This window comes from Monodelphis domestica, chromosome 6 (genome assembly GCF_027887165.1).
Source record: "Monodelphis domestica isolate mMonDom1 chromosome 6, mMonDom1.pri, whole genome shotgun sequence".
NCBI classification, from domain to species: domain Eukaryota; kingdom Metazoa; phylum Chordata; class Mammalia; order Didelphimorphia; family Didelphidae; genus Monodelphis; species Monodelphis domestica.
Genome location: NC_077232.1, coordinates 61,820,828 through 61,847,265, shown reverse-complemented (window position 1 = coordinate 61,847,265; position 26,438 = coordinate 61,820,828). Strand labels below are relative to the sequence as shown.

General features: G+C 40.4%; 1 protein-coding gene across 1 annotated transcript; it reads right to left on the bottom strand.

Annotated features, from left to right (window-relative positions):
- Positions 1 to 6,078: 6,078 nt before the first annotated feature.
- LYVE1 (lymphatic vessel endothelial hyaluronan receptor 1) lies at positions 6,079 to 23,584 on the bottom strand. The gene is made up of 6 exons (XM_001379477.5): positions 23,324 to 23,584; positions 18,449 to 18,620; positions 18,204 to 18,343; positions 11,437 to 11,736; positions 10,002 to 10,080; positions 6,079 to 9,496 (listed from the first exon to the last, which is right to left on the bottom strand). The coding sequence occupies exons 1-6, from the start codon at positions 23,415 to 23,417 to the stop codon at positions 9,301 to 9,303; spliced, it is 981 nt and encodes a 326-aa protein (XP_001379514.2). The 5' UTR covers positions 23,418 to 23,584; the 3' UTR covers positions 6,079 to 9,300.
- Between the last annotated feature and the right edge of the window lie 2,854 nt (positions 23,585 to 26,438).

Below are 26,438 nucleotides of genomic sequence, written 5' to 3'. Positions count from 1 at the left end.
AACTCTTGACAGCAATGAAATCACAGGTGAAGGCTTATTTATTTACTCATTTTTTAAAAAGCTAAAGAACTTCTATGATGTGGGGAGGAGAAGGAGGGATGGAGACACTTGTAAATAAATTCTATTCATAATTTTTTTAAAAAGCTAAAGTAAATATGGATTATAAAATAATCTGGATGCAGAAGCCTTATAGGAAGTGAAAGAAAAATTACCACATTTTCTGTGCTGAAATTACTTTATTTAATGAGTCTGTTACATATTTGAAAAGCAAGTTTAATTGGTTGTAGTAATGCTTAATAATAAGTTTACTTTAAATCTCGAAGGAATAAATAAGCATTTATTACATGCCTGGGCTAGACATGGGGACAAGATAGATAGCGAGAGAGAGGGTCTGGACCTGTGATTTTTCACTGGTATAAGGAACTTCCAGGAGAGGAAATTTCCTTTTCCAGTGCATGCTGATACCATCTCAGCAACTTAGTCCTGACTGTTTAGAACATTAAGAGGTTAAGTACTTGCCTAGGATCACATAGTCAACCAAGACTTGAATACAGGTCTTCCTGGTTTTAAGGCTAGCACTGGCAAGAGAAAGACAAAAATGAGGCAATCCTTGACTTTAAGGAGCTTTCTTTTAGGGATTAGAAAATAATAATAACTAAGACAATTACAAACTATTTTTTTAAAATAGGAATTCTAATTTTCATGATTATTCATTTTTTTAAACAAAAAACCCTTAACCTTTTTTGCTTGACTATACTTTACTTGTGTTTTTACTCTTCCATGAATAGTTTATTTTTTCATTTTTTCCCAAGAATACATCAATGCAATTTTCAATAATTGTTTTCTCACATTTTTCAATTTTTGTTCTTTCCCACCCATCACCTTTCCCCAAGATGGTAGGCAATATGATCTAGGCTGTACATATGTTATTACACAATACATAGTTCTATTTTCATTGTGTTGCAAAAATAGACACATATTGCTCAGAGAAAAATTTATGGAGGAAATACAATGGAAAATGGCATGTTTTAATCTGAAGTCAGACTGTCATTTTCTTCTATAGCAGTGGATAGTCTTTTTTTTTTTTGTCATGAATCTATTGGACTTTTTTGGGATCCTTGCATTGCTGATAATAGTTGTCACTCACAGTTGATCATACATTGTTGTTGTTAATGTGTACAATGTTCTCCTGGTTCTGCTCATTTCACTCTGTATCACTTTGATTAAATCTTCCAAGTTTTTTGTGATCATCTTGTTCATCATTTCTTATGGCACAACCTTCTGTCTTAACATCAAATCTAAGACAAAAGAGCGGCAAAGGCTAGGCAATTAAGATAAAGTGACTTGTCTAGGATCACATAACTAGGAAGTGTCTAAGGTCAAATTTGAATCCATGTTCTCAAGGGCTGGCACTCTATCCACTGTGCTACCTAACTGCCCCCAACTTCCCTCCAAATACTTCAATAATTTGATTTCCAGAAAGCATTGATTAAACTTTTTCTTTGCCCAAAGCACAGTGCTAGATATAGGCATACAAAGACCACAAGAAAAACATTGACTTCCATTGGTGTGGGTGCTCCTTCTACCAGGTCTGGACAAAACACTTAATGTCTCTTGGCTTCAGCTTCCTCATCTACAAAATGGGGGGAGTATATAATAGTATCTTCTCCACAGAGCTGTTCAGTTAAAAACAATGATGCTTGTAAAGTGTTTTACAGAACTTAAAGCGTGTTAATCATTAATTTTACCTTATTTCTAAAACAGTCATGCTTATTCAGAAGCTGCAATGAAATCATAAAGAAAGCCTGTCCCACAAGATCAGGTGACATTAGCTCGGACTTGTGAAATTATATATATTTCCCAGAGAAAGTACACATGGTGCCTCCTTTTAATAAGGTCACCAAACATCTGTGGCAGGACTGTGGGAATGCAGCTGATGAGGGCTTTTGAGAGACTCCTACAGACAGTGAACATTTCTTACTTCCTGTATGGAAGTTTCTGTGTATGGCGCTATGATTCTTCCTAATCTCCTAGGTTAGAAAACTTGATGCCAGTCTTGATTTTTCCCTTTCCTTCATATCCTACAGCTTAATGATCCTCCTTCCTTTGGAACGGTTCACAGATTTATTCTTTTTCATTTGACCTTGCCCTTGAAATGTGGGTAGGATGTCAGTAGGCAAGGTTGGGATGGGAATTGTTGTTCAGTCATTTCTGACTCTTCGTGACCTCTGGAAGGGTTAAATGAGGAGTTTTGACAAAATAAGAGAGCAGCTTTTAATAACTTAAGTTTTAATGAGAATATAACAGAGTTGTAAATTAATATTGTCTCTTTAAGCCAGAGAAAAGAAAACTTCTAACAGCTTTTAAGAATTAATAATTTAGATTTATTAAAATAGAGATAGTAAAAGAATATAGTAAAATGAATATAGTAAAGGAGAGAAATATAGGAAAGAGGCAGAGAAAGAAATCACCTAATACCTAACTAGCTACCCTATAACTGCCTATAACTGCCTTTAGAGAAAGTCTAGCTGATCACCCTTCAGCTCAGCTCATCAGACAGAATATACATACATACATATATATAAATCTCCCAACTAACAACCAATAACCAACCAACAACTAATCACCAATCTACACCACCAGCAACCAGCCCTCAACAACCAACTACTAATGACCAACTCCCAACTCCCAACCCTAAAAAAGGTCAAAAAGCCCCTTTCAGTCCTGGCACTGGCCTTTTACCTCACTTCCTGTCTCTCTGGTTTCTACTTCCTTTCACTATGGGCTGGTATATCTTTAACATCTCTATGGTAAAAGAACCTCCAGGTCCTCAGTTAAGTTAGAAGAAATGGATTAAGAATTCCCTTTTACACCTCATTTGGAGTTTTCTTGGCAAAGATACTGGAATAGTTTGCCATTACTGTCTACAGGTCATTTTATAAATGAGGAAACTGAGATAATTAAGATTAAATTACTTGCTCCAGGGTCACACTAATAAATATCTGAAGTCAAATTTGAATTCAGCTCTTTCTGACTCCAGGACTAGCACTCTATTCACTGCTATTACATAGCTGCCCTCAAGGGGCAGGAGGTGGGGATGTGGATGGGTAAGGTCTTTAACTTAGTAGAAAGAAAGAAGAATTAGAGAGAAAAGAGTTCTGATGGCAGAGAGCCAAGTGGTGCATCAGCCATATTGGCAGGATAGGTGGCTACCAAGACAGTAGTTATGGAGAGGAGTGAAAGAGAATAGACCTTGGCCCAAATGGTAGAGGACTCTGACCCTCCAGAGACCAATAGGAAGCTCAATCTTTGACTGAAGGGTGAAATAGGTTGAACTAGCAAGATGATCAGAGTCCTCAAGGACTGGAGCCTATCCAAGAGAAACTGACTCAGTGGAGGTGATGACAGGGAGTACCTGAAAAAGGATTGTTGGATATTATGAACTTGGCCAACTTTATACGTGCATGGAATTTACTTCCTTTCTTTCTAATTTGCAGTCCAAATTCTCTGACAATGTGATACGGTCTTATGAAATGGCACCTCATCCAGTAGCCTTTTCCCAGCTCATCCTTTTTGAACTCTCTGTGGCCTTTGAAACTGCTGGTCACCCTTACTTCCTGGATATGTTCTTCTTTCTGAGGTTTCATACCATTACTGTCTCATGATTATATTCCTATTCGATTCTTTAATCTCCTTTGCTGGCCCATATATTGAGAGCTAAAAGGAATCTTAGAAGTCCCTGAGTCCAATCTCCTTTTACAGATGAGGAAACTGAGGCATAAAGGATAAATGATTTACTCAAGGTTACCCAGCCAATATATGCCGGAGGTAATATCTGAGCCCTCTCTATTGTAATATACTTATCTATGTCCCACCCTCCAACTATTTTGTGTTCCATTAAATTCTAGATTTGTTTTGCTTAGCCTCAAAAAGCTGAATTAGGAGCAAAGGGTGGAAATTGCAAAGGGGAGGACTTCGGTTTGATATTAAGAAAAGCTTTCCCCACAGGTAATGCTATCCAAAAGAAGCTGCCAAAGATAAGGATGGGCTTTCTCTCACTGGGTGGTTTCAGTGAGAGAAGACCACTTGCTGTGTATATGGTTGAGGGGATGGATACTTGTTCAGGTAGGGAATGGAGTACACGAACCCTGATATTCCCTACAATTCTGAGATTCTGTGAAGTTCCTGAACCTTTCTGAATCTTAGTTTCTTCAGATACATAGCGGGGATCATACTTGGACATCCCTTCTCTCATGGCTATTGGGAAACTTATAGCAGAGCTTCACCTTATCCCATCACTTCCTCTTCTTATCTCTCTGTCTTCTCAATCTTCTTTCTACTTCAGCTGTCCTCTTCAGCTTTCTTCTTTTCCTCTCAACCTTCTCTCCTTTCATAGGAAGTATAGTATAGTTATATCTATTGATACACATTTAATATTCCATGTTCTTAATTTTAAAAGACGAATTGACTTCATCTTTAGCCTTTTACTTTAGCCTTTCCCTTACCCCTCAAAATTTTATAGTGACTTGTTCTTCATTTTCATATATTTCCTTGAGCCAAGAGCCCTCTCCTACCATTTTGCCTACTCCCAGTCCTTTCCTAAACTGTATTCGGGGTGAATAATAATAATAATAACTAACATTTATGTAGGGATTACTATGTGCCAGGCACTGTGCCAAGTACTTTTCAAATATTTCATTGATCCTCAAGGCAACCCTAGGAAGGAATGCTATTATTATCCTCATTTTACTGATGAGGAAACTGAGGCAAATTAAAGTTAAGTTAGGGTCACAGAACTAATAAAGGTCTAAGGCCAGTGAGGACCTGGCATCAGCAGTTATCTTGAGTAGAACTTTCCATAACATGACATGAAGATTCATTAATCTCTCAGAAACTAAAGGCGAATTTCCTTGATTACATCAGCTCTCCTAAGCTGCCTGTACTCAGAGCTGGGCATTTCTGGTGGCCCAGAGCTGGGTGTTCCCAGTTGAGGTCATTGTTTTTGAAATATACATTCTCACATTTTCAGTGGAAGACAGCTGAGGAGCTGCCAGCTTCAGGTTTGGGGTAGGTAAATGTCCACTGAGATGTGAGTCAGGAAAGCTGGACTCTGGTCCCATCTGTGCTGCCAACTCCCAGAGGGCCTTTGGTCCAGTCAGTTCTCTCTGGACCTCAGTTTCCTCATCTGTAGAATGAGAGGATTGGACCAAATGATTTTTAGGGTTCCTTTTAGCACGAACATTTTTTTCTTAGTTCTCTTCCTGGGGTGAGTGAATTTTCCCTTTCTTTGATCAAAAAGAATTTTTATTGTGGCCCAGGACTGCATTCACACTGGGACATTCAGGGCTCCAGCTGGGAAAATGCCTGCTCCCCAGGACTTAAAGAGGTAGAGGGGAATGAGATACCAGGAAGCAGTCTGAGGTTCAGTCAAGGCTTCTGCTATTATTTCCATTGTTTCTAAAAAAGCATAGCATATGCCCCACATTTAGGCTACTGTCTGGGGTTTCTTATACTGATGCTCATTGGCTTATTTTAGAGCTTAGAGCTAGAAAGGACAAGGGAGGTCACCTTGACCCAATCCCTTGTTTTTCCAATCAGGAAACCTCTGAGGCCCAAAGAATGAAGTGACTTGGGATCAGCAGATCATGAACTAGAATGTTCCCAATCCACCCCTTTTATAGTTGAGTAAACTTGGGCCCAGGGAGGTTAAGTGATTGTCTGGGTGATATATGTCTTTCCTAAGACCTCTGCTATAGAGAACAGTAGAATCAGGATTCAAACCCAGGTTTCCTGACACCAGATTCAAAATGCCTTCCCCTATTCCAGGCTAAATCCTAGGGAAGAGTAGGGAACAAGGAAGACTTGAACTAAAAGTCATCCATCAGTCCCATATCCCATTTCCATGCAAACCATGGTAAGTTGATTGACCCTGATTGGATAGCTCATCTAGCTGATGACATTGACTTGTCCACGAGCCTCATGGTATCCTTTCCTGGTACAGAATTCCTTCATATGGAGGAATGAGGAAGTATTATGTGGATATGATGCCTTGGAATCCAACATGGCAGCCAAGAGGTGTTTTAAGTGATTTTATTTCCTCAGCACACACTTGAACATATTGGGCTCTTTCTACACTGGAAAGAAAGACTAAGACCACGATGGCTCATTAGTCAATGGTGTGAATAGGCCCCATGGCTTACAAGATGTAATATGTCTTTCCTTGAATGCACTTATAATAAATAAAGATTAGGATGATTATTACAGTTGAGAAAACACTTCATTGCTGAATGGTAGTCTCAGCATAAAATACCATAGTTTAGTAAACAGAATAGCTATAGGAACTTACAATTAAAACAACAACAACAACAAACATACACTGGAATCCAAATACATTAGAGCTAAAGGGAGAAATTTTCATGGAGTCATTGTATCATAGATTTACAGCCAGATGGGAACTCAGAGACCATCAAGTCCAACCCTCTTATTTTACAGATGAACAAACTGAGGCACAGAGAGGTAATGACTTGCCACAAGTCACACAGACATTAAGTGTCTAAAGATATTCCTGGCTTGCAGTCCAATACTCTATCCACTACTCCATGTTAATTCATTTTACAAATGAGAAACAGAGGCAAAGACAGAGGACTGTGACTAGCCCACAGTTTAGCAAAGGATTAGAAGCAGAACTAGGTCTCACTCAAGGTAATCTAGAAAGTAGTATCTGACAAATTCACATCATAGACTTTCTGGGTGTGGAGAAACCTCACAAATGATCTCATTGGAATACCCACATTTGACAAATAAGTGGTCCGATAGCTCATTTTTTACATACAGGTCTGAGTAGGGAGCTAGCTCATACTAGCTCCAGAGGTCCAATTCTTAGATTTTTAATATGAGCATTTACACTTAGGAAATTGGCAATTGTTACAAATTAAGGCTTCACTTATTATTCTGTTGATTGTCTAGACTTAGAAAGTAAGAGAGAAAATGTTAAGAATGCAGATGAAACTTAAAAGTGTATTGCATGTGAATTCTACCCTCTCTTCCCCAGTTGTCCAGTATTTGCCAGCACCTCCTGGCTTTGAGATTTACAAAAATCTCTACTTATCACAACTCTAAGAGATAGGTAGATAACTATAATTATCCTCATTTTACAGATGAAAAAACTGGGACCCCCAGATTGCAAGTGACTTGCCCAGGGTCATTGAGTAGAAACCAAGGAGTTTACTTTTTCCCTTTTGGTACATTTCCATAATATCATTAGTCTTCCTCTCCTGCCTCATTGTGGCATGATGGGAGTGGAGTGAAAGTTCCATCAGGTCCTACAGAGCTGGTTGGGCTTTGGATTTGGGGGCCATTTCATCTCATGAGCCCCATGGACTAAGGCATGGAGGATGGGGCTGGGACCTGTTGATGAAGGGAGTAAAAGCACCTCAGAAGTGTTTCAGGAATCATAGGAGTTGGTACAGGGGAAATTGCTAAGTGCAGCGATGACTTTCTGGGCCCAGTCATTTTCTTCTGGATGATAGATTTCCTGTACACCAGAAAGCTCTGGTTGTTTAGTCTGTCTCCTCTTGCCACTGCTATGGGACAACACTTTCCCAAAATAAAATAATGGCAAAGGGAGAGAGTACATGTTGAAAAAGGATCATAATTGAAGTTCTCCAGGGAAGAATGTTTTGTTTTGTCCCCTTGTAACCTCCTGTTTAATTTAGTGCTTGGAGTCAAGAGCCTAGGAGTTTAAATCCTGCATCAGCCATTTACTAGGTATATGATCCTGAACAAAACTTCTCATGTCTTTGTGCCTCGATTTCCATAACTGTAAAATGGATGTCTGTGAAAAGAAATACATGGGCTATGTTTATAGAATTGTTACAAGAGAACAACAATATTTGCCTATAGTCCTAGGTACTAGGGAGGCTGAGGTTGGGGATGCCCTGGGAGGGACTGCTGACAGGGGGAAGCAATATGGTGAGAACCTAGAGGAACTAGGCACTACCAGGCTGTTTAAGGAGACTGTTTAACCAGTTCAGGTTTTTAAAAACAGGTCAAAGTTTTTGTAACCTTGGTAAATATAGCAATGAGTTTTGCTAAAAAAAATTTAAAGTGGGGGAACAGTTAGGTGGCTCAGTGGATAGAGTGTCAGGCCTAGAAATGGGAGATCCTGGGTTCAAATTTGACCCCAGTCACATCCTGACTCTGGGCAAGTCACTTAATCCCTATTGCCTAGCCCTTACTACTCTTCTGCCTTGGAACCAATATGTAGTAGTGATTCTAAGATGGAAGGTGAGGCTTTAAAAAAAAAAGAAATGATATTTATTCTAGTTGGTTTGCCAGTGTGGCACAGTGGAAGGAATACCAGTTAGAGGAGCATGGGACCTGGGTTCAGGACCTAACTCTTCCACAAATAAAATTGTGGACAAGTTCCTCCTCCTCTCTGAGCCTCCGTTTCCCTATCTGTAAATGAGAGAGAAGTTGGATTAGATCAGAGGTTCTTCGATTTCTAGGGGGTCTGTGAATTTGGATGAGAAAAACTCCTTTATTTTAATATAATTGGTTTTCTTTGGAATTGGATCTATGTCATTTTACACTGTGTATTTTAAAAACATTATTCTGCAAAGGGCCACAGACTTCATTAGATTGCCAAAGGAATCTAGGATATAAAGCTGGGGCTGAAGGGCTCTAAGATTCCTCCCAGCTTAAATACTCTAAGAGATGAGCTATTGCTAGTATCTGGGCTCCCTTCTTTCTTTTTCTTCCAGTATAGTTTAGTTCTGCCTCACATGGAGCTCCACTGGCCATCCCAGCTACATGCGGCCCCTCCCTGCCTAATGTGTCTAAGCTCAGACAGCCAGGCCAGGGTTGTAGGAAGCTTTGTTCTTTGATGTGGGCGCAGAGATGACAGCCCTGGCTAGATTCACAGCTGGCCTCATCCCAGCCCACTAAAAGGCTTCCTGGCAAAAAAATATACAAGGAATATTTCTACGATATTGGAGTCAGACAGATCCACTTCTCTCACCTGGATTTTATTAGGAAATAGAGACTTTGGATCTAGACTGGGGTTGCTATGGAGACACTGGGTGATAAGACCCAGGGCCCAGGGGTAGGTAAATGACAATAAGTAATAGGTAGGTCATCTGGATGAGTCCTCTGGTTAGGGGATCATTGTGGGCTTTGCTGCTTGATCTCTTGGGCTTGGCAGTTTCTTCTAGTGGAGAATAAGGGGCCTTTTGAAGCAAGAAGGTGTCCATAGCCTCTGGTCCCTGGTACAGAGGCGTGTCTTCTGCCATTCTAACCCACCTAAACCTCAGCTTCCATGTATTTGACTGTCATTTTGGGTGTCATCTTGGGTGTCATCTTGGTTTCTTCTGCTTTTTTCTCACTTTTCTTTGGTTCCTCCTTAGGACTTTTGTCTCCTGCCTTTGTTGCTTTTGCCCCTTTGGCTTCAGTGTTTTCTTTCTGATTCTTGTTCGTAAATGGGAAGGAGCTCATGTACCTTGAGATATAAATCAAAATGAAAAATGAAAAAACTTCCATGTAATAGATGCCATAATAATGACTTCTGTATTAAATCTAGGCTCTTTACCTTGGCACGGCAGCCTTATTATCTATTTTCCTTCTCTATTTCCCCACCCAAAATAACTACCCCTGTGGAAATCTTATATTTTCATGACACAGTTCAAATGCCACCTCTATAAAGTTTCCCCTGATTTTCCAAGCCAAAAGTAATGCCTCCCCTAATGCCTTGTTGGTGTTGTATTCTGTTTTGTGTGGTGATTGTTTGTGCACTGGCCCTATCTTCCCATGAGACCGTGGGAATAAGTTTGTTTTAGCCAGGGATCAGGCTATTTTTCTATTTAACTCCCTGAAGTCCTTAGTGTAGACTCTTTCATGCAGTAGGCACTCAACAAATATCTGTTGACTTGAACAACCTCTCAGATTACACACAAAGGAGACAATTTTAGATATCACCAAGTTGATTGAACAGGATAATGACCTACCTTTTGACATAGCAGACAGCCAGTACAACCGCAGCAATGAAGAAGATTAAGGCAAGAACCAAGAGTGTGGTGGGTACACCTGGAGAAAAACAAAGAGATTATGTTTTTTCTAATTTCAAGCCTTTGGTCATACACCAATAAGAGATCAGGTTAGGTCTTTGGCCAGTCTTCCCTGGTTATATAAAGGGACTGATTCAGATCTTTACTACACAAGAAAATCTACCTTAGTGCAACCAGATTGTATCCAAAAATGAGAGAGGGGATAGTTCTGATATGTATTTTGTGTCCTAGATGAAATCTGTCTAGAATATTGTGTTTTGGTCTGAGCACTGCATTTTAAGAGGGTCTTACAAAACAAAGGGTATTGAGAGAAGAGCAACCAATATGTCTGGAAACTATGTTATTGAAAGAGAAGTTGAGGGTATGATAAAAGATACGTAAAAGAGCAAAGTAACACACTACATCTCAAGAAGAATATATATGTTGTTAGCAAATCTAAGAAATAGAAGGGAGAAACATGGTGAGAAACAGCAGTTGAGTAAAGATGAAGAGAGGAAGAAACAGAAATATTATCATGATCAGAGTATACTAAAGACCACCTAGACAGAAGTAAGAAATAGAGGACCTCAAGAGATGAGTCTGACTCAGATACATAGTATAGCTATTATGGCAGGTTTTTATGATGAGGGCATCTTTGGGATTTCTCTCTTCCACCAAAGAAGGACAGCTAATAATTCCTTTTCTTGTCTTAGTGATAATTGAATTTTTCAAAAGATGGAAGAACCAATGAAGGGAATTTCCATACCAACTCTGATTCTTATCAAAAAGATGGAACTGATTGATAAGGTGGAAATAATGGAAACTTTGGGAGAAAGTGATTACTCTATCCTCTAATTTTTGATAAAGAAATAGGACTGGGATGAGGCATAATTGGGCTTTTGCTCTTGATTTGGGGAGGGCAGTTTTCAAAGAGTTCAAAGAAATAATAGGCACGATCTTGTGGTCTAAAATTTTACCCAGAGAAACAACTCAGAAAAGATGGGAAACTCTCAAGAATTCAGGTTTACACATCTGGTTGATGCCATGGACTCAAATGTGTACACTCATGCAGAGAAAGACACACCATATACATTGCCTTGTGGAGCAGTTAATGGAGTGCTGGGCCTAGAGAAAGGAAAACTCTGAGTTAAATTACTAGCTATCTGAGTCTGGGTAAGACAATTCATTTCCATTTGCCTCATCTGTAAAATGGGAATAACAACAGATAATCTGTTATAAATATATTAAATAAATGCTATAAATTATAAATAAACTGATAATCTACTTTGTGGAGGATGAGAAAATTATTTACAAAGCATTTACTTAACACCTTGCCCAGTACTTAGTAGGTACTATACAAATGCTTATTGCTTTTGCTCCCTTCCAACTTTCTAACCTCCAAATGTGACGCCTTCATTCTTAAATGCAGCTTGACTTTCAAAAGTTGGTTCAACTTCCTCTGGCATAGCACTCGTTTCCATAGTGCTTGTTTCCAAAAATAGTTCTGTCACACAGATTAACTTTTTGTTCCATCGTGGCTTTCCTGGGTTAGGAGGTAGGGCTGGAGAGGTGGTTGTTGTATCAGCTGTGACACTGACATTGTGTTCCGTTTCAGTTGTGTCCAGTACAGTTGGTAGGATGGTTATGTCTTCTTCGGTTGTAACAGCTTCAGGTTTGCATGAATTAATCCATGTATCTGAGGGGTAAAGCAAAAATGCAGTGAGATCTTCCAAAGTGGACCTTAAAGAGAAAATAGTCAGTGTCTACTCAGATCGGAAGAACTGACTGCTCTCAGTGCCCACTGAATTCAGCACTCTGAGACAAAGTCCAGTGGGTCGTGTCCTAGTTATGGCTCTGGGAGTGAGGGCGTCATTATAGGAGCCAACTTAATGGAGGTTTATGACAGAACGGCATAACAGAATTCATTCCTGCCTCTACCTCCAGTATCTGCTTTATAGAGCAGAGACAGTAGGCTCCTCAGGTGCCAGCACAGAGCAATAGCCATGGAAGTGTAGATAGCATTTGACAATCACAAAGCTCTTTATCTCCATTATTTTGTTTGCAGCTGCCTGGGATGATAAGCATAGTAGTCTTCTTTAGTTCTGGCTAATTCTCTGAGAGGAAAAGTACTTTGCCCAAGGTTATACTTCTAATAAGAGGCTGAGCTGGGACTGGAACTGAGTCTGGCTCTCTTAATTCTATTACTGCCTTTCAAAGGCTGGGCTATCAACATTTTCGCTCTTATCTTCATAACTTTCCCACTAGGTTTGTGTGTTGCCTGATCTCCTTTATTCAGCCCACCAATGTGGTGCTGGGAAAGGTCAGCAGATTTGGAGTCAGAGGACCTGGGTTCAAATCCTGGCTTTGTTACTGTTTATGTGACTGAGTAAAGTACTGAACATTTCTGGGACTCAGTTTCCTTATCTGTAAGTAAGGTTTCCCCCAGCTCTTAATCTATGATCCAATGATTTAAGAATGAGCATATCTGATGGTGAAACTGTGAAGAAGTAACAGAAGAGGCAGAGTGGGATGAAGGGAACAAAGGAAAAATCTAGAAATGATGACTTTTAAGGGCAGCTAAGTGACTCAGGGGGCAGAGAGAGCCAGGCTTGGAGTTGGGAGGACCTGAGTTCAAATCTTATTTCAGATATTTCCTAGCTGCATAACCCCAGGAAAGTCACTTAACCCCAATTGCCCACCTATTACCACTCTTTCCCCTTAGAACCAATACTTAGTATAGATTCTAAGATGGAAGGTAAGGGTTTTTTGGGGGGGAAAGGGGGAATGATGACTTTTGAGGGAGTGAAAATTTTCTGGTCTCTATTCTCCACTCTCCTATAAGGTAGACTGGGTTCCACTTCAGGACATTATGGTGCTAGGTACTTTGGGAAGATACAGAAAAATGGGAGGATGTGGTCCTGTTCTCTTGTGACTGGAGGTCAAATCCATAAACATGAAGCAGATTCAGACTTTCTCCCCTTTCTCCTGATCAGCTGGAGGGAACCCTCTTCATGTTCATCCCCCAAAATAGTCTTGTCTACAAAAGAAACTGGATCAGCAATACCATTACTAGGTTTGTTTCCCAAAGGAGATCAAAAAAGGGGAAAAGGCCTATTGGTACAAAAATATTTCTAGCTGCCCTTTTTTGTGGTGGAAAAAATTGGAAACTCAGGAGATGTCCGTCAATTGGGGAATGGGTAAACAATTGTGATGGGATACTATTGAACTATAAGAAATGATGAAATGGATTATTTCAGTAAAACCTGGAAAGACTTACATTAACTGATGAAAGGTGAAGTTAGCAGAACCAGGAGAACATTATACACAGTGAGAGGAACAACTGTGAATGACTTAGCTATTCTCAGCAATCCAATGCTCCAAGACAATCCCAAAGGACTCATGATGAATATTGCTGCCCACTTCCAGGAAAAAAGAACTGATGGAGTCAGAATGCAGATAAAAACATACTGTATTTCATATTCCTTCTTATTTATGGGGATTTTTTATTTGGTTCAAATTCTCTTCCATAAAATTTCATATAAGAAGATGTTTTACATCATTGCACATGTAAAATCCATTCCAGATTGCCTGCCATCTCAGGGAAGGGGGAGGTTGGGGAAGAAAGGGAAAGAATCTGTCTCAAAATTAAAAAAAATGTTAAAAATATTTTTACATGTAATTGGGGGGAAATAAATACCAAAATTTAAAAAAAAATTAAGAGGCTGGATCAGCGGTCTTGCCCAATTTAAGTAAGTCCTAGTGAATTTTCCAGGGTACTACTATACTTTGAGGGCTGCCTTGAGGATTAATTAGAAAGTTCCTTATCAAATAATCAATTAAAATACTCAAGCATCTAGGATCCCAGAATTTAGGTCTGGAAGGTTCTTAGGGAGCACCTAATTTGAATAAGAAAATTATAAGGTCTGTGGCAGGTTCAATGTGTGGTGACTTGGTAGTTAATGATATAGCTGGGTTATGAACCTATGTCCTCTGAAGCCAAATGAAGTGCTTTCCATTCTAATCAAGCAAAGGTAAGATGGCCTTACTAGACCTATTGTCAGGTGGTTTACTTTGAACTCACTGAGGTCACAGAATCACAGAAGCTAAGAGTTGTAAAGGGATCTCTCAGAGACCATCCAGTTCTATCCATGCCCTTCCAAGACTCTTCTACAACAGTTCTATCACATAATCATTAAGCCTCTAATAAAGGCTCCTACTTCCTGGGGCAGCCCATTTAATTTTTGGACCCTTTAATTGCTAGGAAGTTTTCCTTACATTGAGTCTAAACCTGCCTCTGCATTCTTCCCTCACTGAGTCCAAGAGAAAAAGTCATAACCTCTCAGAAAATGTCAGTTTCCTCTACAAAATGAAGGTGAGAATACATGTCTTCCTTCTCATCTTCATACATATACATACACACACATATATTTGTATACATACATATAGTTTTGTTGATCAGTCCATTTTTCAGTCATGTACAATTCTTCATGTTCCCATTTGGGCTTCTCTTTGCAAAAATACTGGAGTGGTTTGCCATTTCCTTTTCTAGATTATTTTACAGATGAGGAAACTGAGGCAAACTGGGTTCAGTGACTTGTACAGGGTCACATAGCTAATAAGTGAATAATGCTGGATTTAAACTCATGAAGGTATCTTCCTTATTCCAAGCCCAGTGGATAGGATACATTGCTCTACCTAGCTACCCAACATATATATGTGTATATATATTATATAAATGTATACACACATAGTTCTCTCTCTCTCTCTCTCTCTCTCTCTCTCTCTCTCTCTCTCTCTCTCTCTCTCTCTCTCCACACACACACACACACACACACACATACACACATGTAGAAATATCATTTTTTTCTCCATCCAAATTGTGGACCTCCTGAAATCTATCCACAAAAGCCTCTGTGGACACCCCATGAAGAACTCTTGGTCTGCTCTCATAATGCAAGTGTCTGGCCCATAGTAAGCATTATATAAATGTCAGCTATTGTGATGATGATGATGATATCAATATTAGTTGCTAAATTGCTTTTATGATTATGATAATGCTTATTTATAGGTGAAATAATCCAAGTCAATATTTCCTTTCCCATTCCAGATTCCTGGGGGCATTCCTTCTCCCACAGTGACATCTTTCCTCCAAGACTTTATCCTACTCTTGCCTCCTTTTCTGTTTAGGCTCCATGCCACCCACAGAAGGGCTGCTCTTCCCTGTCTCCCGCCTCCCAGTTGTCACAGCTGTTCAAATTACCATATTTAAAAGAATAATGGAAGGAAATGACTAATTCAGAAGATCTGTGTGAGAGTCACTGGTGTTTCCCCAGATGACACAGTTTTCATTCATAAAAATATAAGCGGGCAGTTCTAGAAATTAGGGTTTGGTCCTTTCCCTGGTATTCCTCTAACCCTTAACATAAAGGTAAAGTGTGATTTGGAGAAGGCTACACAGACCCTTTGGCTAGTGGCACTGGGGACGCAAGAAAGATCAGAGATTTAGAGGGAGGGGAGTTGGAGGCCATCACTCAGTAAGCATTTATTAAAAACCTTCATTGTGAGCCAGATACTGTGATAATTGGGGGGATCCTAAGAAAGGCAAAAACATAGACCGTCCCTGGAGGAGCTGACATTCAAATGGGAGAGCTAACGCACAAATATGAACCTACAAAATAGATGTAAATGGAAGGTAAACTCAGAGGGAAGAACCTGGCACTGGAGACAGACTTGGGGATGGGGCAGGTGATGGTGAGGTAGGGAATAGATCAGGAAAGACCTCCTACAGAAAATGAAATTTGAGCTGTCTTAAAATCAGTCAGGAAAACCAGAAGGGAGAAGTGAGGAAAGCTTTGGGCTAAATGGATGGATTAAGATGGACAAGGGTGTTTTCCTGGAAGGCAGCAGGATGCAGGGGAAAGAATCCTAGACCTAGAATCAGGAGTCTTGAGTTTGAATCCCATTTCTGCCATGGGTTACCTGTGTGACCAAATTGAGTGTCAGTTCACCCTCTAAAATAAGGAAGGCTAGATTAGACAACAACAGCAACCATAATAATAGTGAACATTTATAGAATAGTTTAAGGTTTACAAAGCACTTTATGGATATTATCTCATTTGATGCTTTACAACAACCCTGAATGTTGGTGCTATTATTATCCCCAATTCACAGATGATAAAACTGAGATAGCAGTTCAGTGACTTGCCCAACATTAATGTCAAAAAACATTTATTAAACACCTATTATATGACAGGTATTCACATAATTAGTTCCTGAAGTCAAATTTGATCTCGTCTTGCTCTTTTACTGTATGTGTTTATGTAACTGAGTTATGAATGGAAGGGAATCAAGTTTTGGCCAGATTGCTTGAAGCACTTCTTCCCTGGTAAGGGATATGGGTCAGGAAAGTGGTTTAAAACTAGAAATTATTCCTTTTAGAAGAGCAATTTTGGGGAGAGGACAGATAGACATAATCCTAGTTCTGTACCCCATCTCTGAGGAGAGAAGAAAAGCTGGCCTCATGGCTCCAACCTCTCTTACAGATGAGGAAACTGAGGCAAACAGGATTAAGTGACTTGTCCAGGGTCACACAGCTAGTAAGTATCCAATTTACTAGCTGCGTGACCCTGGAAAGAATCAAAGTTTCCCTTGGAAAAGAGTAAAAAGAGGAGCCTCTGGAGATTTCTATTCATGACTTCCTTGGAACTGCATCTAGACAGATCCACGGAGGTACACATAACCCACATGGGCCACCACCATACCCATCTTACTGTTCAAGTAGTACTGTCAGACTCCAGTGGTCCTCTCAGAATTCAGAAACCAAAAGGTATTATTGTTATAGGCGATATGTCTGGGCAAGTTACTTAGCTTCTGTCTGCCTCAGCTTCCTCATCTGTAAAATGAGGATAATAATAATAATACTTCCCAGGGTTGCTGGGATAATAAAATGAGATAATATCTGTAAAGTGTTTTGCAGAACTTAAAACGCTATCATCATCATGCCTGCCTTGTCTACATATCACATAACGAAGAATGTAAGGTTACTAAGAGTAGAGAGTGCTTTTTTTAAACCTTTTTATCCTTAATACTTTGCAAATAATAAATATTTCATAAATGTTGGTCATTCCCATTTTAAGGATGAAGAAACTGGTTACACAGATCTTAGATGTCAGGGTGAGAGCTACAATTTAGACTCATCCCTCTTAACTCCTTCCTTTCAATTGTTTTGGTCACATCTGAGTCTCTGTGACCCCATTGAGGGTTTTCCTGGCAAAGATCTATTCAAGTGGTTTGCCACTTTCTTTTCCAACTCGTTTTACATATGAGGAAACTGAGGCAAACAGGATTAAGTGACTTGTCCAGGGTCACACAGCTAGTAAGTATCCAAGGTCAGATCCTGAGTCCAAGCCCAGTGTTCTGTAGACTCTCTAGATGACATCTAAGATCCTTTCCACTCTAAATTACTCTCTTAAGTTCCTTCTGTTTAATGCAGGTGTTTTGAATGGTCCTGGCCTCAGCGTTTCTTTCACTCATCTCTTCGTGTGTAGTTCTACTTATCCTCCAAAGCTTAAAAAAAGGTTAGGTTCTCTAGGAAGTCTTTTCGGATGTCTAGAGCTCAGAACGACCTTTTCTCGCCTTAAATGGTAATAATTGCTTACTAATTGCTTTTTAATTAGTACTAGAATAAAAAGGTTCTGAATGTGGAATCACAGGACTGGAGGTGAATTCCTCCTCTATCTCTGATCACCTGTGTAACCTTGGGCAATTCACTTGTCCTCTATCAGTTTCCTCATCTGTAAAACAAGGTGATTGAACCAGTTAACTTGTAAAATCCCTTCTAACTCCAAATCTCCAATCCTAGAACTGAACACACTTCCATTCTCCCATGTTTTATTGAGATTCGCATCCGTCCCTTAGCCTACCTGCTTCTTTGGGAGTAGAGATTCTGGCTTGTATCATCCCCAAGATCAAAGACAAGGCTCTGTGCCTAGGCAGTAGTCTATAAATATGTGTTGAATTGCTTTAGACCTGGAAAAGGCTTTAGGATTTGAACCCAGTTTCCCTGAGTTGCTACAGAGATTTTTTTTTGAGGCAAGTTGGGAAGGCAGAACCCCCACAATGCCAAACAGGGAGAAGGCTGGCTACCCAGAGCATCTCACTGACCTGAAGAGTTGTAACAGTACGCATACTGCTCCTTTTGGAGTTTCAGGTTCCATTCTAGAACACCTATTTTGTTTTTACCACACTTTGGATTGGGGAGAATGCGGGAGATGACCACATACTTGTCAGAGACCCACCCGAAACTGCAAAGAGAAGAAGAATCCATTAGCTGCCTGGGCATTCAACCCAGCAAGAGAGAAACATGATTTCCAAGTGCCATGGAAAGGAAGCATCCCATTAAGTCGTACCTGCATGTCTCAAATCCAAAGTCCTTGGCAGTGGTTACTTGAGCTTTACTGGCCAGCTGGAGACCCAACAAACTGCAGGCATCACTGGCATCAGTAAAATTAAGTTCTGGTCCTTTCCCTTTGCCAATGAGGGTGATTCCCATGATCCTACATGGATCAGTGATAAGGAGATCTGAAATGTGAGCAGATGAACACACTCAGCAGGAATAGATCATCTTTTGGGGTCCAGCAAAATCACTTTATTATGTAAAAACTATTATTGTTATTGAAAAATAAAAACAAAAGAGCCTAATGTGCTACATGCTGGGAGGGGATACAAGAACAAAAATGAGATGATTCCTACCCTCATGGAGCTTACATTCTATATAGAGGAGAACTAATAAGCACAGAAGTAAGGAAATACAAAATTTCTTTTTGGGGGAGGGAGGATTAGATCTGGGCTTTCATCTGTCTAGGGGGCTCCCAGTAAGATATTCCCTCCCTCCATGCTTAAACAGTACTTTTTCTACAATTTGTAGTTGTAGATCAGGGGTTCTTAACATTGAATTTTTTTAAATATCATGGACTAAAGGCAGCTAGATGGCTCAGTGGATGGATTCTAATCTGGAAGGTAAGGGGGTAAGAGTTTAAAAAAAAACTCCAAACAACCCTTACCTTTTGTCTTAGAATTAACACTGTGTATTGGTTCCAAGGCAGAAAGAGCATAAGGAGCTAGACAATGGGGAGTTAAGTGACTTGCCCAGGGTCACACAGCTAGGAAGTGTCTGAGGCTAGATTTAAACTGAGGAGCTCCCATCTCTAGGTCTTGCTCTCAATCCACTGAGCCATCCAGCTGCCACCCCCAACTTTTTAAAATATCATAGAACTCTTTGGCAGTCTGGTGAAGCCTCTTCAGAAGATTCCTCAGATTAAATAAAGTAGCTTTTTTAAACATCACAATTGAGAGGAATGTTCATTTTATTTTAATGAAAATAAAGTTGGAATTCTTTTTCCATTTCAAGTTCACAACCCTTCTGAAATTGATCCGGGGGCCCATGGATAGTTTAAGAATCCCTGTGAGAGAGCTGTCTGTGGGCACTGAGAGTTTATACACAATAATTGATCTTTGGTATGTGTGGGGCAGAGAGCATGAGAATCAGGAAAGTCTTTTTGTGGGAAGCATGACCCTGGGCAATACACAAAACCACCCTGTGCCTCAGTTTCCTCCTCTGTATGGGGAGTTTGGACTTGATCGTTTTCAAGGTTTGATCCATCTCTCTAAATCTATGATCTGTCATCATTTGAGCTGAGCTGCAGAGGATGCTAAAGGTTCCTTCCAAGAGGCAGCTCACACCCTGTGCACCTCTTCATATTAGCACTACTGATCAGTTAACTCTTCTCCAGCCCTTCCCTCATATATCAGTGGCCTTAAATGCTCCTCATCATGGTTTAGCATTGGAAGGGTTCTTTTAGGTCATTTAGCCCTGACCAATTATTTCATTTTATTTTATTTATTTTTAAAAAATTCCTCCCCTTCCACCTTAGAATCCATACTGTGTATTGGTTCCAAAGCAGAAGAGTGAAATGACTTGTCCAGGGTCACACAGCTAGGAAGTGTCTAAGGCCATGTTTGAATGTGGGACCTGCCATCTCTAGGCCTGGCTCGCCATCCACTTAACCACCCAGCTACCCCCAGGTCCATTTATTTTAAAGATGAGGCAACTGAGGCTTATGGTTTTAGTGATGTGAGAACTCCCCTTTGACCCCCACCATTGGCATAGACCATAAGCCAGAATTCTCTCTCTACCTTAATAGATGATTTCAGGCATTACTATGGCTGAGAAAAAACTCTGGCCGCCCACTTCCAGGAATGTACTACTCCAAACTTACCCAGGTTGGTCAGGCAATATGTAATAATAATAATAATTTTATTAATAACAATATCTAGCACTTATGAAGCACTTTAAAGTTTGCAAAGCATTTTACTAGAGGTCTGAACTAAGAAAAAAAGGTGGAAAATTCAATCCATAATAAGTATATGCTAACAGTCAGAGCTGTCCAAATGGGGAATGAATTGAAGTAGTGAGCTCCTCATCGATGAATGTCTTCAAGCAGAGTCAATCAGTGATAGAGAATCAACAAGTAAAAAAAGCATTTGTCAAGAATTGTGCAAAATGCTACAATACAAAGAAGGCAAAACACAACAACAACAAACCAGATCCTGCACTCACTCAAGGAGCTAATAGTGTGTAGGGGATTCCCGGTTCTGGTAAGGAGTGGTCTAGTTGGACATCTTCTGAGATCACTTCTAACTCTGAGGTCTAGGGCTGGTTGAAAGGTGCTTTGAAGGGAATCCCTGATGAAGGTGGAAGGTTGCCCTGGAGGACCTCCAAGGGTCCTTCCCATGCTCAGGTCCTATTACTCGAAATGATTATTTTGTAAAAGGTAGGAGGATAGAGGTTGGGAGGAGAGAAAGGTGAGCAAGATCAGATCCTCTGGTTGGTTTGCTCCCAGATCACTGGGTAATCTTCATAGGGAGGGCGCAAAGGACCCAATACCTTATTCTGAAGCCACCTACAAAAGGAGAATCTTTAAGCAGGGAATCCTTTGGGCATTCACACCTTCTTGGTGGTTGAAAGGAGAATTTGGGTCCTGAGGATTTTCTCTCTGTTTCTAGCTGAACAAAGGGGAACATGGCAACCCAGTGGTATTGACCTCTTTGTTTCTCCTTGCACAAAAACACTTCATTTGCCAACTCTGGAAATTTTCCCTGGCTGACTCTCTACCTGGGATCCTCTCCCTCCTCATCTCTGCTTTCTGGCTTGTTTGGCTTCCTTTTAAGTCCAAACTCAAATCCCACCTTCTACAGGAAGCCTCTCTAGATACCACTTAATGCTAGTGTTCTCCCTCTATTGAGCATTTCCGATAATATCTGGTTTCTATCTTGTTTGTGCATAACTGTTTCCATGTTCTCTCCCTCACTGGACTGTGAGCTCCTTGTGAGCAGAGACTAGGTTTTCTTTCCCTCTCCTTTATAGCCCTAGCTTAGCCCAATGTCTGACACCTACTAGGTAGTTGTGGCTTACCTTGATTGCATGCATGATCTCATTTTATCTTCCCAACAGCCCAGAGAAATAAGTATCATAGATCTTATTATTTCTCTTTTACAGATAACGAAATGAAGACCCCAGAGAGTAAATGACTTGCTTAGGGTCACCGAGCTAGGAAATTATCAGAAGCAGGTTCCAAGTATCTCTTAACTCTAAATCTCACAAAGCTTCCCCTACATCACTTGCTCTTCCACATACTAGAACATGCATGTCCAAAGGAGTGTCTTCCTTTGTAAAGCCCTCTAGGGAGTCCTCCTCCTCATTCCCCAAACATTTAGGCAACATGCTTTTTAAATATATAACTGATACTTTCTATCTTAGTATCAATTCTTTCTCTATTTTTAAAAAATAATCCTTACCTTCTGTCTTGGATTTGATGTTGAATATTTGTTTCAAGGCAGAAGGAGGGTAAAGACTAGGCAGCGACTTGCTCAGGGTTACACAGCTAGCAAGTTTCTTTTTTTTCAATTTGAAAAATTTTATTTAATTGATTAAGAAAATTTTTCCATGATTATATGATTCATGTTCTTTCCCTTTCCTCCTCCCACTCCCCTCCCGTAGCCAATGAGCAGCTCCACTGAGTTTTACATGTGTCATTGATCAAGACTTATTTCCATATTATTAATATTTAGCTAGCAAGTTTCTGTGGTCACATTTGAACTCAGGTCCTTCTAACTCTAGGCCTGGTGCTCTATCCATTGCACTACCCTAAATGCCCTATGCATTTATTAAGTGCCTACTTAATAAATGTTACTGGACTAAATCCTGGGGAAACAAAGAAAGGCAAAGACAGTGCCTGGTCTCAAGGAGCTCACACCTGCAAACAACTATGTACAAACAAGATATAGATAGAGTAAATTGGAAGATAATTAACAGAGAAAAGGCAATACCATTAAGGGGGATCAGGAGCGGCTGCTCATAGTTATTTCTCAAACTAGTCAATTGAATTTAACTCAGTCCAATAAATATTGATTAAATATCCATTACATACTATGCTGAGGATATAATTACAAGATAGAACTAAAACTTGCCCTCAAGGAGTTTATATTCTGCCATTCATAGTTATTAGGCTTAGAGCTAGAAAGGCTCTTGGGGTCATCTAGTCTTCCCCACTAATTGTACAGAGAAGGAAATCAAGGGTGAGAGAAGCTAAATGATTTGCCCAAAGTAACACAGGCAGTAAGTGGAGGAGCTGGGATTTGAACCTATTGTGGTTTAAGCTTCCAGTGAAAACAACTGTTTCAAAGTAGAAATTATCTCCTCGTTGTCCTCATCTCCATGTTTTATTTAGAAACTTGTCTGGCTTGTCAAAATCCCTCAAAACAAAGCAAAGCCTATTTAAGGTAAATATGACGAAGCCATAAATCAATATGGTATGGTGGAAAGGACACCGACCCTGGATTCAGAAGACCTGCATTCTAATCCTGTCTCTGACTCTAATGCTTATTAACCTGTGTAACCCAGAGCAAATTGCTTGGCCTCCCTGGGCATGTGTGTCCCTGTCTGAGTCCTTTCTGATGACATGGCTTCTGGGGTAGCTTCCAACTCTAGATCTAGAGGGGTCTAAGAAAAATAGATTCTTCCAAAGATGAATGATTTCCAAAGTTTAGGTGCTCATTGAATCCTCTGATCTGTTGGAGTGAAACTGGGCTGTCCAGGTTGGTGTTTCCAATTGATGCAAACTGGAGTTGCCCAAGGTGCAATGATCCAGTGAGCAGAAGATTTGAAAGTCATCTGTGAATCCCCACTCATCCACTAAAGAGGAGGGAATTGGTTTGGGACCTACCTTCTACTCGGAGCAAGCCTTGAACCATGAACAAGAGCAGGGAAAGGAGCAGGGCCATGGTGGGGCAGCGTTCCATGATGGGGCGGCGTGCCATGATTGAAAAGCCCCTCACACCAAGAAAGACTGATCAACCTTCTGTTGGCTGCTCTCCCCTTGGAGAACTTGATGCGCTGGAGATCCCTGGCACCAGGCTGCGAGATTGTGAGCTGTCAGAACGCTACTGAGCTCTTAGAGTGTGTCGCTCTCCACTTTGCTTCCCGCCCATCCCTTTGTCAAGGTCAGTGGGGGGAAATGAACACGAAGCCTGTGTGTTATGGATGGCTGTCTGGAAAATTCAGCTATTGCTGACTCAGAGAGCAGGCAGCTGAGAGAAGCAGATAGCCCAGCTCGTCCCGCTTCATTCCTTCCTGGTCATCCAGATGTTGTGAAGCTGGCTGCTTTGTTCTTCCTTTCTTCCATCTTTCAGAGTTAATCTGTCCCATGTGAACCATTTACTTATTCCCAGGCAAGAATTGGGGTTCCAATGGAGACAGAGCTGGGATTCTGGGTCTTCCACTCTGCCCACACTCAATCTCTGTGACCTCTGGGAAAATAAGGCTGGGCCAGATGAATTTTAATAGTTCTATATGCCTATTTCAGGATGTATTCCCTTTGGAGGGCTCCAAAATAACAAACACCTCCATATTGGAGGCAGCTGGTGGTGCAATGGGTAGAGTGCTTGGTCTGGAGTTAGGAAGACCTGAGTTTAAATATGACTTCAGATGCTTGTGTGACTGTGACTGTTTTACCCTGGTCAAGTCACTTAACCCCTGTTGTCTAGCCCTAGCTGCTCTTCTGTCTTTGAAGTGATTCCAAGACAGAAAGTAAGTAGGTTTTAGGGAAAAAATTAAATGGCCCTCAAATTTTTGTTTAACATTCTAAAGTGAGGGGGAATCCACTGCCTCAGAGGCAGCCCATTCCACTTGGGATACTCTGTTACCGAGGTTCCATTGAACTTAAATCTTCCTCATGACCACTTCTCACCATAGCTCCTAGTTCTGTCCCATGGGCCGAGAAAGACAAGCCTAATTCCAAATTCCAACTATTCCAATACCTGAACATGATCCTTGTGTTGATCTTACATATTTTGTTTTTTTTTTAGGTTAAATATTTCAGCCTCATCTGGAAAAGATGCAAGAGCTATATTGGACTGCAAACCAAAGATAGTATGATACCAATCGATCAACATTGACATTTTTTCTTTTATAAAACTCTTTCCTTCTGCCTTAGAATACTATGTATTGGCTCCAAGGAAGAAGAGTGGTAAAGGCTAGGCAATGGGGATTCAGTGACTTGCCCAGGGTCACACAGCCAGGAAGTGTCTGAGATCAAATTTGAACTCAGGACCTCCCATCTCTAGACTTGGCTCTCTAACCACCAAGCCACCTCACCAACCCCTGAATTCACATTTAGTAAGTGCTCATGTCAATTGAAAAACTGAAAGCAATTGTAGTCTTCAGACAGAGAAATACATTTCCAGAGATTGGGAGGTAACCAGCCTAATATATTCTGTGCTAGGCAGAGCACATCCAGAATATTCTACTTAATTCTGTATATCATATTTTGGGAAGAATATTGATAAGCCGGAAAGTTTTCACAGGAAGACAACTGGGACACCATATGGAGATCAGTGGAAGGAATGTTTAGGGAACGTTTAGCCTGCAGATCTGTGAACGAATAGGTAGATGGGTAGACAGATACACGATCATTGTCTTTGAATGCTTGATGAACTGTTATGTGGAGGTTGGATTAAGCCTGTTCTGCTTAGCTCCAGAGGGCAGAAAAGGACCAGAAACAACGGATGGAAATTGTAGAGGCATTACCATAATTTAGGGTTGATGTAAGGAAAAGCTTCCTAAGAAAGGAAACTACCCAAAGTCGAATCTGCTTCTTTGGACGGTAGGTAGCGGATTCCTTCTCTTGTGAGGTCTTCCAGCAAAGATCACTTGTCTAATATGGTACAAAGAACATTCTTTTTCAAATGCCATCTTTTGGACTAGATTTTCACTAAAATCTCTTCAAAGTTTGAAATTTTGTGATTTGACTCAGTTAACTGGATTTCAGTTTTCTTACCTGTGAAATGAGGGGATTGGACAGGGATTCTTCACCTTTTTTTTCCCATAGATTCTTTCTTTTTAAATGCATAAAATAATTTGGATTGCAAAAGAAACCAATGATATCGACACATAGTTATAAAAATATTTTAAAAAATAAGGTCATGGACCCAAATGAAGAATCCCTGGTCACGAGATCATCTCTAAGGTTGTTTGAAGCTGAAGTCCTGTGATCCTCTGATTTCCCACCAATATTGAAAAGGACCAGTTGGGATTTCCAGTGCTGGAAAATCCCTGTCTGCTCACTGTGCAATATATAGCCTTTGTCTCTCATCCTACCAGGGAGGTCTAAAAGGCTTTACTTGGGAAGCCGCTAAGCACATGCCTCTCTCCTCTCTCTTTCTCTCTCTCTCTCTCTCTCTCTCTCTTTCTCTCTCTCTCTCTCTCTCTCTCTCTCTCTCTCTCTCTCTCTCTCTCTCTCTCTCTCTTCCTTTTTCTCTCTCTCTCTCTGTATGTGTAGGGGGAACTTTAGAGGAGGTATTGTGGTTCAGTGGACAGAATTTTGGAGTTGGTATCAGTGAATAAGAGTTCAAGTACCAGTTATGCTATTTATGACTTATGTGGACTTTGTTGGAGGGTACACTTGCCACCTACTCACAGAAGCTCACTGGGTTCTGGGAGTAGATGTGGATCTCCTACTGTGGATCAGACCTTCTCCATAAAAAGCAAACCAACTAGTAAAGAAGTAGGCATAAATATACCAAAAAATAACAATACGTTGGCTTTCAAGTTAGAAGTACTATATATTGGTTGTATGATCTTGGGCAAGTCCTGTAATCTACTTGGTGTCAGTTGTTTCCAGAGTAAAACACAGGGATCTCTAAAATCCTTTATAGCTCTAAATCAATTATTCAATGAACTAATGAAAATAAAGGAATGAGAAGAAGGAAGGAAAGAAAAAAACTGAGAGAAATACTCAAGCAGTGGCCATTGAAAGAGAGACAGAGACAAAGACAGAGATC

What these genes read in the sequence shown, in the direction of transcription:
- LYVE1 (XM_001379477.5), bottom strand. Translation starts at nt 23,417, where the DNA reads ATGGCACGCCGCCCCATCATGGAACGCTGCCCCACCATGGCCCTGCTC. An exon ending in TTTGGATTTGAGACATGCAG is followed by an intron (nt 18,344 to 18,448) that starts GTACGACTTAAT and finishes TTCTCTTTGCAG; the next exon opens with TTTCGGGTGGGTCTCTGACA. An exon ending in GTACTGTTACAACTCTTCAG is followed by an intron (nt 11,737 to 18,203) that starts GTCAGTGAGATG and finishes TTTACCCCTCAG; the next exon opens with ATACATGGATTAATTCATGC.